Source organism: Rattus norvegicus, chromosome 1 (assembly GCF_021556685.1).
Source record: "Rattus norvegicus strain SHRSP/BbbUtx chromosome 1, alternate assembly SHRSP_T2T, whole genome shotgun sequence".
Taxonomy (NCBI): domain Eukaryota; kingdom Metazoa; phylum Chordata; class Mammalia; order Rodentia; family Muridae; genus Rattus; species Rattus norvegicus.
In genome coordinates, this window is record NC_141534.1 from 146,900,959 (window position 1) to 146,919,737 (window position 18,779).

At 44.5% G+C, this 18,779-nt stretch overlaps 1 protein-coding gene and 1 long non-coding RNA gene across 5 annotated transcripts in view; one reads left to right on the forward strand and one right to left on the reverse strand.

The window, feature by feature from the left end:
- The window catches only part of Blm (BLM RecQ like helicase), an 86,167-nt gene that overhangs the window by 2,277 nt on the left and 65,111 nt on the right, over positions 1 to 18,779 (reverse strand). For all 4 annotated transcript variants that reach the window (XM_087557461.1, XM_087557457.1, XM_087557453.1 and 1 more), the window contains 6 exon segments: positions 15,883 to 16,073; positions 13,075 to 13,213; positions 8,263 to 8,462; positions 7,212 to 7,404; positions 3,653 to 3,775; positions 1,552 to 1,741 (listed from right to left, as the gene is read on the reverse strand). In XM_087557461.1, the coding sequence (XP_087413587.1) occupies positions 1,552 to 1,741; positions 3,653 to 3,775; positions 7,212 to 7,404; positions 8,263 to 8,462; positions 13,075 to 13,213; positions 15,883 to 16,073 (1,036 nt within the window).
- LOC147996864 (uncharacterized) lies at positions 5,000 to 8,373 on the forward strand. Its single transcript, XR_015651808.1, has 2 exons — positions 5,000 to 5,725; positions 6,284 to 8,373. It is a non-coding gene; the product is annotated as an uncharacterized LOC147996864 (long non-coding RNA).

Consider the following 18,779-nt stretch of genomic DNA (forward strand, 5'->3'; position numbering starts at 1 on the left):
CCAGGCTGGTGTCCAATCCCACCTTGGAAGCGGACCAGGCGAGAGTGGCCTCAGGCAAGCCCTTCCTCCCACACAGGCCAGGCCGGTTTCTCCATCCTAAACCCAAGGGGTTTGGACCAGAAGTTTTTTAAGGTCTCATGCTCTGTGAGCAACTAAGGAAACAGTGTTTCCCAAGGGAGATGAATAAGTGAAGGAAATGAGAAAATGTCCTCACTGAGGAGTATCTGATGGTCACTTGCGCACTCAAAACCACAGTTAAACCATTATTTACAAATATCTTTAATTCTGCACTCTGGAAGAAGGCTAGCACACGTAAGAAGTCTGTTTACGGGTTTAACAAGAAATGACAATTTGGTGATATTGTCTGCCTTTCTCTTCCCCCAACTCAATCTTGTTTTTCTCACTCAGAAGGAGAAAAGGTAGAAAAACTGCAAAGGCAAGCAGCTTTGTGCCCCCCCCCCCCCCCCCCCAGTTCTAAGCAATTCTTTACAATATGCAGTTTTCTGGAGTGCACCATCTCTGCATTGAAGGCAGGAGGTGATGGGCATCTAGCAGGGGTAGAGGGGAGAGAGGGACTCTTGGGACACAGTCCAATGGTGGAAAAAAGCCTGCTGCCAAGACCTGGCCACTCTACCTTTGCCTCTCCTGTGCAGACATGTTGCGGCCCAAAGCCAAGCAAAGGGAAGGGAAGACAGAAACCACTTACACAGCCCCCGAGGAAACTTGGCTTGCCCGGCCTTTGAATTTCCCCAAGTGGTCTCCTCTCAGCTATCCTGCCAAGACTAGGAGGCTCAGCCTCCAGGGCAATAAAAGTGGCAGGGAGGGTGGGGATGCAGCTGGGCCAGCAGTGCTGTTGGCTTGTAGGAGGCTAAGGGCTGGACCTCAGCATCACATAAGCCAGGTGTGCTGGCCCACGAGTAATGGCAGAAGTGGGAGGTAGATGCAGGAGGACCAACCTCGGCTTTAAACTAAGTTCAAGACCAGACTGTGATAGAGACACTGTCTAAAATGAGTAGCAGAGGGGGCTGGAGAGGTGGCTCAGCGGTTAGAGCACTGACTGCTCTCCCAGAGGTCCTGAGTTCAATTCCCAGCAACCACATGGTGGCTCACAACCATCTGTAATGGGATTTGATGCCCTCTTCTGGTGTGTCTGAAGACAGCAACAGTGTAACTCACATAAAATAAATAAATAAATATTAAAAAAAAAAAAAAAAAAAAGGGTAGCAGAGAAGCTGACAGAATCCTGCAGCAGGGAGAGTGTAGCAAACACTTGTAGACTCCCAAAAGCCTGAAGGACGTGTTATTTACTCAGTGTGTTTTTGGTGGAAAAATACCATAAGAATAATTACCTCAAAAGAAACAAAACTCCCAAGGTCAAAGTTTGACAAGTTTTTGTAAATGAGATTACTTAAGAATCTGAAGTCATGTTTTTATTTTTGACTTAGGGGTTAACCATCAATCTATTTAATAACCAGTGACTGTTAGAGCAGTTATGTGCACCCAGTCCTTCCCCCTCACCTGATGCTGTAAAGACATAAAGACCATTCATACCCCTTTGCTCTGAAGCCGCCGCCGTAACTAGTTCTTCTTCTCTTGGGCTTTTGGGAGGCTGACACTTTCTTCCTCTTTCTTTCATTTCTAGTTTGATTTGCAAAGTAGTGAGAAGATACAGCTTCCTCCTCCTCCGTCTCCTCTGGGGTGCTCCTCCTAGAGCCTCTGCTGCCTGGGGACCCACCTTCAGCTACAAACAGGAAATGCAGACATTTGCAGGTGGCCCTATGTTCTGTGTTCCGAGCCCAGTGCTAGGTGCTGTCCTGCCATATGGATCCAACACCTTAATTAAGGGGATTAAACCTTTTTATTTTGAAAAGCTCCAGTGTGCTCAATGGCAATTTATATGAAAGAGAATCAAAATTCATTACTTAAAAACTCAACTGGAGATGTGAGGCTTAGTTCACATGAGGCCTGTTATTTTACATGGTGCAGCGAATCCTTGTGAAAGGAAGTAATGGCTGCCGTAAGTGTTAGCCGATTTCATTTATCATTTTAAACAGGTTGAGAAAATAAGTCCAATATAAAAAGGCAACAGATTCTGTTCTCCATCTTTAACCAATAGTCTCTTATAAACACACCAGAAAATTCAGAATTGTATTTTACTCCTTGAAGACAAAAGTCATTTCTTTGCAAAATTGTTACAAACACTTGGCATATCAAGCAGGAACTTGGCTTGAATGAAAACATACATTTGCAAGGGAGAACCTAATTTCCACCAGTATTTGTATCTTAAGGTGCCCACAAAGTCGAAATCTGCCTCAGGTCACACTGGCCCGGGGCACAGCTCTTCTGTCTTGTGTGTCTCACTCTCCTAACATGGAGGCAGGTGGTGTGAGGAGAGGTGCGCACTCGCTTACTCTCACTCTAGTTTTTTCCTTGAGACAGAATCTCACTATGTAGCACTGGCTGGTCTAGAACTCACTCTGCAGACCAGGCTGGCCTCAAACTCACGAGTTCCACCAGCCTCAGCCTCTGCCTCTGCCTCCCGAGTGCTGGGATTAAAGGTGTGCACCACCATGCCTAGGTCAAAGGTAAAGCTCCTGATAGCCAAAGCCTGAACTCAATACACTGGTACAATGGCTACCTTGCTTGAATTTTCTTGATTGATGAAGAGGAGGAGCTCAGCCCACCTTTGGCCGTGCTGTCCTTGAGGGGGCCCTGGGGTAAATGGGGCGCAGACTGAGCAAGCCAAGAGAGGGAACAAGCCAGTAAGCAGTGTTCCTTCATAGGCTGTTTCAGCTCCTAACTTGCCTTGCTTCAGTGGATTATGGCTCAGGATACACAAGCCAAACAAACCCTCTGCTCCCAAGTTGCTTTTGATCATGGTATCAGTCACAGCAACAGAAACCTGACTAAGACAGCAGGTCTGCTAGGGATGATAATGCTGGCATATAAGTGGACAGCACACTTTGCTCTTTTATCTCCTATGGCAAAATACTCCTTTTTCTCAGTTTCCCTCATCCAATGACTTCTATACCAGAACCAGGACCTGTGCTGAGACACCACAGGAGCCAGGACCTGTGCTCAGACACCACAGGGCAGACCCAACGCAGCCTTTGGGAACCTCTGCTTTGGTGTCTTCACAAAGTCAGACTCTTTCAATGACAAGAGCGTTCCAGTGACATGTTCATTTTCCCAGAGCACTTAAGCTCTACTCTTACGTATCTTAGACAAGCTTGTTAGATAACAAGTTCCTTCCTTAGATAAGGACACCCAGGCACATAGAGGTTGCTGCTGTCCCGCCAGGGTCACACAGTGAGGTGATAGTAGATCTGGAATGGGTCCCAGGGCTCATGACTCCTTGGCCACTTACCTGCTTTACCAAAACAGCAATGTGAGTGCCCACGGGCGCAGAGGTTCCACCTATGCTCCATTAGCAGGTTTAATGGCTGGCTTCCCCGGGGACCTAAATACCATGCTTGTCAGAGGTGCCTGCCGCACCAGCACAGGGACTCTTCTTGGGGTTTGAACTCGAGTGTAACGGGTAGGCTGCACTGACTACCTAGTTCCCACTCAGTAAGAGGCACTGCTTAGCATTAACAGCTTGGAGAGGGGCTGACACTGGGATGTAAAGTAGCAGGTTTGGAGGATACTGAACCTGGCAACGTCCACTCTGCGTACTTCTGTAATACTGGAATTATTTCTGCACCATATTTCTCCAGCTTGTCTTCAGTAACACCATCAATCTGAAGCAAAACCTCAGGATCAGAAGATAAAGATTCTGCGTGTGGACATAAAATTAAGAATTTAAATTACCACTCATAGAAAAACCACTGAATTCATGGGCATCCACTTATTTAGCTGCTTGTTAAGAGCCAACTAGTGCTGGGCACCAGGCCCATAGGGGGTTTTCTTTCTTTTTTTTTTTTTGGTTCTTTTTTTCGGAGCTGGGGACCGAACCCAGGGCCTTGCGCTTCCTAGGCAAGCGCTCTACCACTGAGCTAAATCCCCAACCCCCATAGGGGGTTTTCTAAAAGGTAAAGTTAGACTGGAAATACAGCACACAGGCCAGAAGGCAGGACCCACTGTACAGTTTCAGCACCAAAGGCACAGATGTCAATGTAGTGGGTGGGAGACCGCCAAGTGCCTGTGGAAAGCGAGAGGCTAGGACCTGTGCCGCGTGCTCAGACTTTATGCAGACTCAGATCCTGCCCACTGTCCCCTCTGCCAAGGCTTGTCTAGCTGCAAGACAAACGTCCCTGTATTTGTAACAAACACTCACATTCTGTGTCTACCTCTGATCCTTTCCCTGCACTGCAGACACACACACCCCCATCGCAGGAGACATACTACACTGATGCTGCCCCAGCCCCGGCTGAGTCCTCATCTGGTCAGTCCCACGCAGGGGGAAGCAGAGATAGCTTAAAGGTCATGCTGGCTGCTGTATGGGAAGAGTGGAAAGGGGTGCTTAGTGGCTCTGAAGGAAGAAGGATGGAGTAAGCAGGATGCAGTGGTAGAGGCCAAGAAGGTTGGTTTTGGAGAGTGAAGGGTGCTAACCCCTGTCTCTGCCTTGAGCAGAGGGTAGATTTCAGATCCTTTCCGATCTGTGATTTTCACCCCGTGATAGACTTGGGATAGAGCAGGTTCATTAGGAGGGCTAGCGGGAGACAAAGTAGAGGAGGAAAACAGGTGCAGACCCTATGACCCCCTTGACAGCATCTAGTGAGGTGTTATAGCTGTAGTGGTTCGGGGAAAAATTAAAATTAAAAGCACACCATGCTCACATCTGGAATTAAGGAGACCAGTTAGGGGGCTGGGGATTTAGCTCAGTGGTAGAGCGCTTACCTAGGAAGCGCAAGGCCCTGGGGCTCCGGAAAAAAAGAACCAAAAAAAAAAAAAAAAAAAAGGAGACCAGTTAGGAAACTACATTAAAGCCAACAAAACCCACCGTTTTTATGGATCTTAACTCACATACTGTTTTAACTTTTTTTTTTTTTTTTTTTTTTGAGACAAAGTTTCTCTGTATAACAGAGCCTTGGCTGACCTGGAATTCATTCTGCAGACTAGGCTGGCCTCCAACTCAGAGATGCACCTGCCTCTGCCTCCCATGCTGGGATTAAAGGAGTGCAGCACCATACCCAGCTTCACACTGTTTTAAGAAGTATCTTATGAATACTGCTGGACAAACTGCAGCTGTCCTATACACACTGCTGCCTGTGCCTGGGAGACCTAAAGTCCCTACTAATGATAATCAGTACTGTTGCAGGTCAGCAAACTTGCTGCTACTGGCACATCACAGAGTGAGCTTAACTACAGGGAATGTCTTCAGAAAGATGGCTGGGGCCAAGGTGATGGCTGGGTCAGTACAGTGCTGCAAGGCACAGGGTCAGAGTCTGGTTGTCAGCACCAATGTAAAAGCTGGGCATACCCTCCAGAGTCTCTGGTATAAAGTCAGGGAGATCCTGAGGCTTCCTGGACAGTTAGCCCAGCAAATTGTCTAGCCCAAGGTCCTAGTGAATGACCCCTGTTGAAAATAAAAGTAGATGATGCTTGAAGAACAACTTATTAGATTGTCTTCTGGTTTCTACACACATGTACACATCACTCCCTCCCCAAACACACATAAGACATATTAACATAAAAATGTAAAGGTAGACAGGTGGTGAGACCAAGTAATAGGTAATAAATTTGGCATTAATAAAGCATTGTCTTGGGTTGGAGAGATGGCTCAGTGGTTAAGGGCACTGACTCTTCCAGAGGTCCTGAGTTCAATTCCCAGCAACCACATGGTGGCTCACAACCACCTGTAATGGGATCTTGGCGCCTTCTTCTGGGGTACAGGCATATATTCAGGCAGAACACTGTATACATAATAACTAAATAAATCTTTTTTTTTTAAAGATTTATTCATTTATTACATATAAGTACACTGTAGCTGTCTTCAGACACACCAGAAGAGGGCATCGGATCTCTTTACAGATGGTTGTGAGCCACCATGTGGTTGCGGGAATTGAACTCTGGAAGAGCAGTCTGTGCTCTTAACCACTGAGCCATCTCTCCAGCCCAACTAAATAAATCTTAAAAAATAAATAAAGTATTGTCTTTGAGAAATGACCATATTTCACAGTTTTCTTGCAAGTGACACTGATACTTTGATGACCTAAAAAAGATTTTTAGATTTGATAAAACAGTATTACATTTTTGTCCCTGAGATGTGCAATATTCTGTTGAGATCTTCTGGTGTCATGGACAATGGTTAGGTGGGGCTGAAGCTTAGTAGTACAGTCAGTGGGGCCCAGGGTTAAATTCCTAGTACAATAGTACCATAAAATGAAACCAAACCCTGGTCTGGGGCTGCCGTGATGACACAGGGCGAGCAAGGCCTGGGCAGCTGAACAGAAGATGACTGCTGTGGGTGGGGTGCAGGGAGAGCAGTGTGATGTGGATTCATGAAGAAGGGACAGTGGGGAACATGCAGGCAATCACAACAACTTCTTTCCAGAGACCTTACCACTGAAATTCTAGGTTAAGTTATCTCAGTCCATGCAAATAACTCAGATCAGCAAATATTTTTTAGATAAAGACACAGCAGTGTTATAGATCCAGATTCAAAGAAGCCTAAAACAGTTTCTTTCATGTTTAGCTTCTCATTGCAAAGCACTTGCACGGAAATAGCTGAGCATCAGGACGGAGGCAGCCGCACAAATACTTGACATCTGGCTTTATAGAAAGCAATTATTCACATCCTAACTTTCAGCTTTACAGAAAAGCATAAAATTAAAATTATAGCATATATCTGAACTGTATATATTTTTACCTCAAGAAAGAGCTTAAATAGTGTCTCTGGGCTTTCAACCCAGAGATTAAACCGAAGATGAAAACAGACCAAGATTTACAAGGTCCTCAGCTCATGCTTGTAAGCCAGCACTCAGGAAGCTCGAAGCTCGAGGATTAGTTTGCAGCCATCAGGAACTAAAGAATAAGTCCCTGTCTCACTCAACAAGTCATGGTGGCCCTTGCCTTTCGTCCCAACTCTTGGGAGGTAGAGGCAAAGGAAGGCAGACCTCTGTGAGTTCAAGGTCAGCCTGTTGTACATAGTGAGATACAGACAGTCAGGGTGACATGGAAAAACCATGTCTCAACAACAACACATTAATGAAAAGAGCCTGCCTGAGGCGTGACAGAGACAAGACACAGGTCCTTCCACAGGTCCTTACCTGCAAGCTTTTTGAGGGTAGCTGTATTGAAAATATTGAAGTAATGGACACCAAAGACTTTGCCCAGCAATTTGCAGACGTCTGCAAGTTCTCCCAGACACTTCATAACTGCCTCGTCTCTCTGGGACACGTGGGCCACTGCGGCTTTTTGTTTTTTAACACTGCTCGAATTTTCCGTTTCCATGAAGTCCACCTTAGTGATAAAGAAAGGACTCAGAAGAGCAGGCGGAGGCACACTTGTGCCCAAGGAAGGGTTTTTCCCAGTTTGTTTGTTCTTATTTTTTAAAAATTTACTTTAAGGGGTTGGGGATTTAGCTCAGCGGTAGAGCGCTTGCCTAGCGAGCACAAGGCCCTGAGTTCAGTCCCCAGCTCCGAAAGAAAGAAAAGGAAAAAAAAATTACTTTAAAATCCTATTTACTAATACTTTGTGTGTACATGAACATGCATGCATGTGTGCCCTGGTATGGAGGTCAGAGAACAACTTTGTGGGTCAGCTCTTTCCTTCTACCTGGGTTCTGGGCACCAGATTCAGGTTGCTGGACTTGACTGGCAATGCCATTATCTGTTGACCACATTGCCTGCCCTTGCATTTCTTTCCCAGAACAAGGGTATGCATGCCCTCTTTCTCTTGGTAAATGCTTCCTTATTTGATTACTCTTCTCTTTCTGTGTGCGGGTGAACTTATGTAACACGGCATGGTGCATCTGTAAAACAGCTTACACGAGTCTGCTCTCCCCCTTGTCAATGTAGTCCCAGATCCAGCTCGGGCCATGAAACTCAGTAGCAAGTGCCTGTACCCACTTGGCAGCCCATACACACTTATTTATGGAATATAGGAAGATTTAGTAGCTTGAATATCTATTAAATTCATTTTGACAAATATCATATTAACTGGATCGATTTCAAGATCTCTTTCTAATTAAGATTCTAATATGCTCCAGAGGGAATGTGGCGTTAGCACCTGAAGCCTCGGGAAGGATAACAAACGTTTGTCATGATGTATTTTGGCACTTCGCTGTGAGATAGTGAGATGCATGCTTAAATACCTTACCTTCAAGTGGCCGCTCAGCACACTGTGGGCTTTTGTTCCGAGCATCACATAGGCAATTGGTTGGTCATTGGCATTGATATATAAGTCTTCATCCAAGATTTTGTCTAGAATCAGCTTTTTAAAAAGTCTTTCAGCATTGTGGCGTGAATATGCAGACCCCTTTCCAAATATTCCAGACTGAACTTTTGCACTCTTACTTCCTAATATGAGATTCAGAAGGGTAGATGAGTAACACAGGTGCATCACTGTTCAGAAGGGAGGCTAAGAAGTCATTCAAGGACATCTGCAGACAACAGGGATCATCTGCTCACAGGAAAGCCCACAGCACAGACAGATCCTCATTTCTGAGTTATGAGCACGTCTGAGGAGAATGTCAAGGCTTCTGTGGTTGCACCTCTTTTTCTCTTAGTGCTGGGGTAGAAGCCCACATCGTGTGCACACTGTGCTCTAAACTCCACCCCAGTCCCTGGCTGCTCCTACTTTTCCTGGTTCTATTCCACATGTTGACCAAAAACCACAGCAAAATTAAACTTGTTATTTCAAACTGTTGCATTCACAGCTTATAAAATTGTACTAGAAGAACTAGCAGAGAAACGAAGACCTCACATACGTGCTGGTAGCTTTACACTACTCTCCACTTTGTATTTTCTGAGACAGGGTCTGGGGCAGCCCAGGATGCTGTTAAAGTTCCTTCCACTCCTGCTCTTCCCATCCCCACCTTCCACATGCTGCCAGTTACAGGTGCGGGCCGCCACACCCAGCTACTAATTTATTCATTGTGCCGCAGCATTTGCTGTGGGGGTTTGAGGAAAACCTTGCAGTAATGAGTTCTCTCTTTCCACCATGCGGGACCCAGGGACTGAACTCAAGTTGTCAGTGGGCAGCAGGCATCTTTACTTGTGGAACCATCTTGCTGGCCCTCAAAGAACTTTTGACATTTTTTCCAGTGCTGGGGCTAAACCAAGGATCTCACACACACTAGACCTCTACCATTGAGCCTCCAAATCAGTTTTCTAAATACCGTCTCTGGTCCTAGTTATGTAAAGATCTATTCACTTATAAAGCACATATTTAAGTCTGTATGCTCTATTACACCCTGATAAAGCATATACACGTTCCACAACCAGAACATAGTACCTCACCAAGTCTCAACAGAAGTGGAGGTTCAAGTCTCGCCCCTTTCTCTGCAACCTGAGAACAGCACAGGACATTCTCAACTTAACGTGCTTTTAAATGTTAAGTCAAATGTTTATTTTCTGTATAGAGAGCTCTATTTGCATGAATGCCTGCATGACAGAATAGGGCATGGGATCCATTATAGATGGTTGAGCCACTATTACTTTGTAGGAACTGAACTCTGGAAGAGCAGAGTTCTTAACTGTTGAGCCATTTCTCCAGCTTCTCCCACCCCACCCCCTTTTTAAAAGACATGGTCTCACTATGTAGTTCTCATTGGTCTGGAACTAGCTCTGTTCCAGATGGCCTCAAACTCATAGAGATCCATTTGCCTCTGCCTCTCAAGTGCTGGGACAAAAGTGTGTGTGCCACTACACCCAGGATTCAAAAAACTGTTTGAGGCTGTCTGCTACACAACCCCGGTTGGCTTGAATCTCAATCTACATACAAGGTTAGCTTTGAACTTGTGGTGATCCTCCTGTCTCTGCCTCCGAAGTACTGGCATTACAGGCACGCCTCACTATGCTTGGCTTAATAATTTTATCACAACAACCTACTTAAAAGCCTGGAACCCAGATGCAAATCGGAACTACACTTACTTTGGATATTTAAGAGGACCAAATAACTACATCAATTGAAGTTTCAGATGGCTTTTGGTCATGTATCTTGCACTATTAAACCATTTCACTCCTTGACATTCTAGAATCGGAACTACCGTTCTGCTAATGGGTTTCTCGACATGCAGCTACCTCATCACCGAGCACAACTGAGAAACCTCGGGGATGGAGATAATACTTATTGTGCATATAGGCTCTTGTTATGTAATTATTGCTGAATTCAAAATTCGTGGTAATACTCCTGCCTCTGCTGAATCCTAGGTGACAGAGCGTCAGCTGTGCACCACGCATGCCCGTGTAAGAGCTAACAAGAAGGGATTGGGGATTTGGCTCAGTGGCAGAGCGCTTGCCTAGGAAGCGCAAAGGCCCTGGGTTTGGTTCCCAGCTCCAAAAAAAAGAACCAAAAAAAAAAAAAAAAAAAAAAAAAAAAAAAAAAAAAAAAAGAGCTAACAAGAAGCTGAAGAATTCGGGACAAGAATGTTCACTCCAGTTATCTTTCATTTTTTATTTTTTGAGACAGGGTTTCTCTGTGTGGCTCTGGTGTCCTGGAGCTCCTCATGTAGTCAGAGAGGTGCCTGCCTCTGCCTCCTGAATGCTGGGATTAAAGGCGTGTGCCACCACCTCCTGGCTAGTATGCTTTTATAAATCTACACACAAAATGTAGATGGGTGAACATGGAGAGATCTTGTCTCAAACAAAACCACTCCCCTGAAAAATAGTGTAACAGAGATGTGGTCAAAGATTTGTTTGAAAGACATTTTATCATGGCATGCTCTATAGTAGAAAAATGAAATGAAACTACAGAAATTAGGGGCCTGACTGTATCTTGTCATACATAAATGATATAAGTTATGTGGGCAACATGATAAGCAAAAGCTGTCGAGGGAGAGAGGGAGAAGAAAGGGTGGACAAGCAAGCCACAACCTTACCTACCCTTGCCCTTCTCAGCCTCGCTCTCCAAGTCAGTCAACTTTAACCTGTATGCCCCTCGAGGGTCAGGCCCAGGACCTGGAGCATGCTAGGCAAATGCACTAGCACTCACCGACACCTCTAGTCAGGCAATCGCCTTTTTGTTGTCGATTTGAATGTACACAGCACACAAACCCTGACAGTCCTCCCAGCACAGGAGCGCCCTACCACTTGACACCGACAACCAATACCCATGCTATACTGGATGACTACTGTTCACCTTCTGGGTGTTTTGAACCTTTAGACACAACTGGCCACCTCCCCTCCTACCACTGCATGTACAGAGGATGACCACTGGAAGCAGCCTCGTACTTCTTACTCACTAGCACTTATTGTATGTTTGGCCATTCATTCAGAGACAGGGCCCCACACTGTGATCGATGGGCCTTCTTACTGGGCCTGCAGGTCAATGCCACAGTGTTCTCCAGCAACATGCACTCATTTTCTTAGTCTTTTAGTCTCAGGGTTGCTGGAGGGTAAGACAGCCACCTAATGCCAGTGTGGTTTTAGCATCTGCTTTCTCTTTCTAAAGCATTCAGGATTGTCTCCAAAGGAGCCCCACTGTACCTCCATGGTATACATATTTGAGCAGAAGGCATCTGAATTCCCGAAATCTTTTATCTGCCCCAAACCTGACTCACTTTTTATCAATCCCTTCTGAAAAAAGCAAAAGCAAAAACAAACAAAACCTAGGGAAGGCTGACTTCATAAGCAGAGAAGAGAGATCTCCACACACACACACACACACACACACACACACACACACACACACACACACACACACACACACACACGGGTGGGAGAGATATTGGCAGTTAGGAGCAGTAGTTATTCTTCCAGAGGACCTGAGTTTGAATTCTGCCACTCACATACTGGCTTTACGATTGTTAGTGACTGAGTTTCAGGAGGTCCAATGCTCCCTTCTGGACTCTGTGGGCGTAAGGAATGCAAATGACGTGCAGGGGGTTGGGGATTTAGCTCAGTGGTAGAGCGCTTGCCTAGCGAGCGCAAGGCCCTGGGTTCGGTCCCCGGCTCCGAAAAAAAGAAAAAAAAAAAGAAGCAAATGACGTGCAGCCTTACATGCAGTAAAATACTCACACATAAGATTTAAAAAGTAAAAAAATCTAAATTGAAAGGCCATTTACAGGTAGTTCCCCAAGCAAACTGCATTCTACTCACTCAAACGAACATGGATAAGCCTTACTAGCCTTACCTTCTGCATGTGAATCCATCCATGTGTGTGCATGCTTGTGTATGTGTGTAGATACCAGAGGACAATCATGGGTTCTGTACCTCAGATGCTGTCCCCCTTTCCTTGAGACAGGGCCTTTCACTGCCCTGGAGCTAACCATGTGGCAGGCTTGCTGGATTGTGAGGCTCAGAGATCCCTGCTGGTTTTCGCAGCATTGGATTTCAAGCATGTGTTACCCACATCTGGCTTTGTGTGTGTGGTGTATGCATGCATGAATGTAGGTACATGTACAGGAGAGGTTAAAGTTAAGCCTCTTTCTGAAGCTCTCCATTTTGACTAGACTGGCTAGCCGGCAAGCTCCCGGATCTGCCCATCACTAGGTTATAGGCAGGACTACTAGGCCCAGATTTTACCTGGGTGTTGGGATCCAGACTCCAGAACCTCATGCTTACTGCAGCAGCAGTCACATTATCTACCAAGCTGCCCCCAGCCTATGCCTGGACTTCTCCTCTTCCACTTCCTTTCCTCCTTCCTTCCTTTTTCTTAAGTTCTTTGGGTTTCTCTGTGTAATCTGGGCAACCCTGGAACTTGCTCTGTAGACCAGGCTGGCCTTGAACTCAGAGATCTGCCTGCCTCTGCCTCCTGAGTGCTAGGATTAAAGCCATGTGCTAGCACGCCATTTGGATTTCTTTATGTGGGTTCTAGAATCAAATTCAGATGCTGCCTTGCTAGTCCTATCATTATTATTTTTTTTAATGTGAAAACTCACCTTAGTAACTTTTTAAATGCACTTATATTCACTTTCTTAGATATTTAATCTGAACTGATACAATTAAAACAACATAGTTAATAACTTACCCAAGAAAATGTCGACTAGCATGTTCAGAGTAAATCTTCCAGCAGGTCCTATATTTCTTGTTCCTGGTGATGAACTGTGTTCTTGAACAAATCTTACAATATTTTTCACATCATCAGTCACATCTTTTGTTTTATAATCCTATGAATTAAAACAATTACCTTCTGTTATAATGAGATCCAGGTCACTCAGAGTGTAACAGTAATTAAGGTGAAACTTATAATCTGTTTCCACACTAAAAAAACTGACACTTTCAAATGCTTGTTCTTTTTTCTTTCTTTCCCTCCCTCCCTCCCTCCCTCCCTCCCTCCCTCCCTCCCCTTCTGAGACAGTATCTCTCTGTGTAACAATTCTTGTTTTATCTTGGAACTTAATATGTAGAGCTGTCTGACCTGGAACCCACAGAGATCCACCTGCCTCTGCCTCTTGAGTGCTAAATGCTCTAGAATAGAATAATGCAATTAGGCCTCTACTGTAGTCATATATCTTCATATGGTAACATGTACTGTAACATATATCTGTAGCAAGATATATGTTGCTTCAAACATATATCTTGTCTTTCAACTACCTACCAGCACTCTACATAGAAGAACTTAAGTTCTTCATCCTTCACAACTCCTGGAGCAGTGTTCTGTCCCTTGTGAGATGATGGCCTTTAGGAAGAAAAGCACTGCCTATCTGGCAGTTCATAAATTCTCTGATCTCCTCTCAGTCCCTGATGCTATTATAATTTTTCCACTATGAAGACCAGGCTAGCCTTGACCCCACAGATCCTCCTGAGTGCTGGATTATCTACATGGGCTATCATCAAGACAATCTCTTCTTTCCCAACTTTTCCCTTTTAGTTCCTCTTCGCCTTTCCTCGGTGTCTTGTCCTCATTACTACACGAGGCTTCTGCCTTTATCTACCCTAATTCTCCACATTGGCATGTGCCCTAATTCCTACAACAGAGCAGCTGCTTGGCAAATAAGTGAACTGATAGCAGCATTTCTAGGGAGAGGAGGGTGGAATGGGCAACAAATCTACGGATTCCACAGAGTAAATCACTCTCTGCGCTGCCTAGCTCTATATATTCCTGTAACAGTTCATATTACGCCGTGTTACAGGTTGGTAAATAGTGAGGCATCATAAACATCAAAACATGAAACTGTAAGCCAGGTGTAAAGGGCTCAATGCCTATAACTGCAGATTTCAGGCCTGCCTAGGCTACACTGTGAGTTCTAGGACAGCCTGGGCTACTATTCTAGATTGATTTCTGTTGCTGTGATAAAACATTCTGAGCAAAGGCACCTTAGGGGGAAACGGGATTTATTCCGGTTTACAGGTCTATCTATCACTGAGGGAAGTCAGGGCAGAAGACTGAAGCAGAATCAATGGACAAACACTGCTTGCTAGCTCATGTTTAGCTTTCTTTCTTCCTTTTTAAAAAATGTTTATTTTTATTATATGTACATTGCTGTTTTGCCTGCATGTGTATCTGTGTAAAGGTGTTGGAGCTGGAGTTACAGACAATAGGGAGCTGCCATATATGTTGGGATTCAAATCTAGGTCCTCTGAAGAGCAGCCAGTGCTCTTAACTGCTGAGTCATCTCTTTAGGCCCTCTGGCAAGCTTTCTTATATAGACCAGGATCGTCTGCCCAGGGAATGATGCTGCCCACAGTAGGCTGGGTCCTCCTACATACATTGACAAAGAATCCCTTACAGACATGAGACATGGGAACAGGCTAATCTGATCTGGGCAATCAATCCCTCAGTTGACTCTCTTCCTCAGATGACTACAGGCTGTGCCAAGTTGACATTTAAAACTAACGAGGCCAGCTATAAAGATCTGGTCTTTTAAAAAATAAAGAGGTGGGGGCGTGGGTATATAGTTTTTTGGTAGAGCACTTGTCTTGGGGGAGTGTGTGTGTGTGTGTGTGTGTGTGTGTGTGTGTGTGTGACTGTCATGGTATAAGCACTTAATGAATGAGTTTAACAGTTGCCAAGGTTATATTAGGCCTGACAATATTAAACTTATCCAGAAGCCATGCTGTTGTTATCTGAGACATGCTCTCACTTTGTGTTCCAGATTGGTCTTCTGTTCTCTATTCTCCTGTCTCAGTCTCTGAACTGCCAGGATTACGTCACCATGATGTTTTCACTGCTTTTACAGTTAAACAAGTGATTTTCAAAAACACTACTACTATTACTATTGCTTTGAGAGTGAGATCTCTAAATACAGGTTATAGTTGAGTTTAAAATACCCTGCTTGCCCATGTTGGATCTTTTTTACTTTTTGTTACTTTTTGAAGTAAGGTTTCATGTAGCCCAGGTTGGCCTGAAACACCACACAGTAAAAGACCACCTTGAATTTCTGACCTTCCTGCTTCTGCCCCTTAAGCACTGGGTTACAAACATGGGCCACTATGCCTGGCCTCCTTTTATTTATTATTTTACTACTTTATTTTATTTTTTGAGATTGGGTTTCATAATGTAGCCTTGGCTGTCCTGGAGCTTACTATGTAGACCAGACTACCTCAAACTCAGAGAGCTCTGCTTGCCTTTCCTTTCCTTTTTTCTTTTCTTGTTCCTTGAGCTAGGTATTCTCTGTGTGGTCCCGCCTGGCCTTGACCTCAGAGATTGACCTGCCTCTGCCTCCTGAGTGCTAGGACTAAAGGTGTGTGCCACAGCTTAAGTAATTACCTTTTGGGGCTGGGGATTTAGCTCAGTGGTAGAGCGCTTACCTAGGAAGCGCAAGGCCCTGGGTTCGGTCCCCAGCTCCGAAAAAAAGAACCAAAAAAAAAAAAAAAAAAAAAAAAAAGTAATTACCTTTGTTTTACAGCAATTGTCACAAGAAACATCTGGATGTTTCTTACAAAAATCAGGGTTAAATCCTTTTTCACCAAAGTAAGCTAAAAGCTGTATTCTTCTGCATTCTGTTATGTTTTCGCAGTAATGTACCATGCTATATAAATTATTGACGTGAGTTTCCCTTGTATGATAGTTTCCATCTTTTTCCACTAAAAGAGATGAAGAACAGAGCAAAATTAAATATTACAGTAGAAAACTAAATAACATAAAAACAGTATTTAAAATAAATTCATAAATAAGAACATTGCTATTTACAACACAGTGCCAATGACATCTTTTTTTTTTAAAGATTTATTTATTTATTATATATAAGTACACTGTCACTCTCTTCAGACACAGCAGAAGAGGGCACTGGATGCCATTACAGAGGGTTGTGAGCCACCATGTGGTTGCTGGGATTTGAACTCAGGACCTCAGGAAGATCAGTCCGTGCTCTTAACCACTGAGCCATCCCTCCGGCCCCAATGACATCTTCTATGTCACAAGGCACTGGATGTTAGGTCCACTCTCATGGGTTTAATTTTATAGGAATGGTGTACTTCTTCCTCCTCGTCATCTTCTCTCCTCCAGGTACAGTCTCACAAAATGGCCTTGAAATTATGAAATCCGCCTGCCTCAGCCTCCAAAATACTAGGATTTTGAAATGGCAAAAGCTATTTCATCTTAAAATGTTTCTTTTTATCAAATTGAAAGTCTCTTTACATTTTTAGTCTTCCCCTGACGGAGCTAATACTTCCTCTCTAAGCAGACACGTCTAAGTGGGGTATCTAGAGGAAGCGGGCAGTACCCACAGCTGCAGTCCTGGTGGTCAAGGTGGTCTTGAAACAGTGGTCAAGAGTCCAGGGACCTCTAGGGAACTCAGAGACAGGATGTCCTAGATTTAAGGGGAGTAGCAACACCTACATCTGTTGCACATTGTCCAAACTGCTCATTTGAGGACGCTCGTGATATGTAATGCAATGTAGTATGTGTGTAGTGGAGTCACAGGCTTGTGAAGCTGGAACTATCGGTTGCTGTGTTGTGGTGGAGTAAAGCAAATATGACAAGTCTGGTGGTAAATGTCTGCAGTCATAGCCCAGTAATGAGGTAGGAGGGTCATGAGTTTGATACAAGCTTGGGTTACATAGTGAGAATCTGTCTCAAAAACACCAGGACTGGTTCCAGCACTGAGGTGACAGACACGGGCATATTTCGGAAAGTACAAGGCCAGACTGGTCTACACAGTGGGTTCGAGGCCAGCTAGGATTTCAAGGCTGAGAAGCCCTACCACAACCACCCAACAAACAGCCCCAAGGCTGGGGGAGGGGGGAAGCCCCAGGCCCGGGGAAGTCATTCAGGGGATTCAGTGGTACAGCTCTCTGACCACCACACATGCACCGTGGCATGCACATGTGCATGCAAACACAGGAAATAAATTAAAATGCAATTTAAAAACACTCACCAAGGTACACTTTCCATCAATAGGCAATCATGATTACTAAAGAATCCAATCACTATTTTACTTCCCGTTTCTGAGCATTCTTTTTCAAATGGTTGCTAAGCTATCATGATTTAAATACGTAGACTTAATAATACAAGTGTTTTTTAGAATAAAGAAAGATCATATTTTGATAAGTCTGTTTTTGAGTTGAAAATATACATAGGACATGTACTTAATGTACCTGAAGATCTGAGGCGAGTAACATAGCAGGCGCAAACTGCTGGTCTGTCCCTGGTGGGTTTAAGACTGATTTCAAGCTGAGGCTGCCATCCCCCACATCACAAGGTAATCACTACTCATAAAAGTGGAGGGGGTGGAGCGGTAGCTCAGTGGTTAGGGCACTTGCTGCCACAGAGAGGAGGTGGGTTTGGTTCTCAGCGCCCACATGGCAGAAGAGATTCAGCTATAACTCTAGTTTCAGGGAATCTGATGCCCTCTTCTGGTTTTCACAGGCACCAGGCACAATATGGTTCACATATACATTCAGGCATTTACATACATAAATAAAATTTAAATAGGGCTGAAGAGATGGCTCAACAGTTAAGACCAATGGATGCTCTTCCAGAGGTCCTGAGATCAATCACCAGCCACCACATGGTGGTTCACAACCATCTATAATGTGATCTGATGCCCTCTCCTGGCATGCAGGTGTACATACAGATAGAATACTCATACATAAAACAAACAAATTAATTAATTAAAAAAATTAGAGCCCTCCTCCCAAGCCTCCTACTACTAAAATTTAAAGTATGGCTTGATTGAACATATCAAGCTATCATAAAGCTGAAATCAGTCAGCCTCCATAAATGGAAGACGGCTCGTCAGGCTGTGTTGAAGAGCACGAATCAGCCATCCCCAGTGTGACAGTGCATTGCTTTGTGCTGAGTGTCCGCTTGGTGCAGCGAACGCTTGGTCGTGCTCAGGTTTTGTGGTTAGATGAACCTGAAGATTAGGGACCTGTGCCCACTACTTCTCCATTCTATCTTCTCTGCAATAGGGTAAGTGACAGTCTCAGAGCTTAGAGCTGACAGGTAATGAAGCATTTAAGACAGCATGAGGTGGATGGTGGCTCACTGCTACAATCCCAGCACTGAAAGGACTGAGGCAGGGGATGACAAGTTCAAGGCCAACTTGGGCTGTACAAAGTGAGAGGTATCTTAAAAGAAAACCAACAAAACCAACATCCAACCAAAACAACAAGAAACTAACAATCTTGTCTCGAAAAACAAAAGCAAAGCAAAATAAAACAAAAGCCAACCCAACCAACAACTGCCCTAACAAGGGAAGGGCAGATGAACCCACCCTACACCTACGCCACAGGGCGCAGGCTGTTCCTCCATAAATGTTCCCTCAAGTACCTTGGGGGCAAAACAAA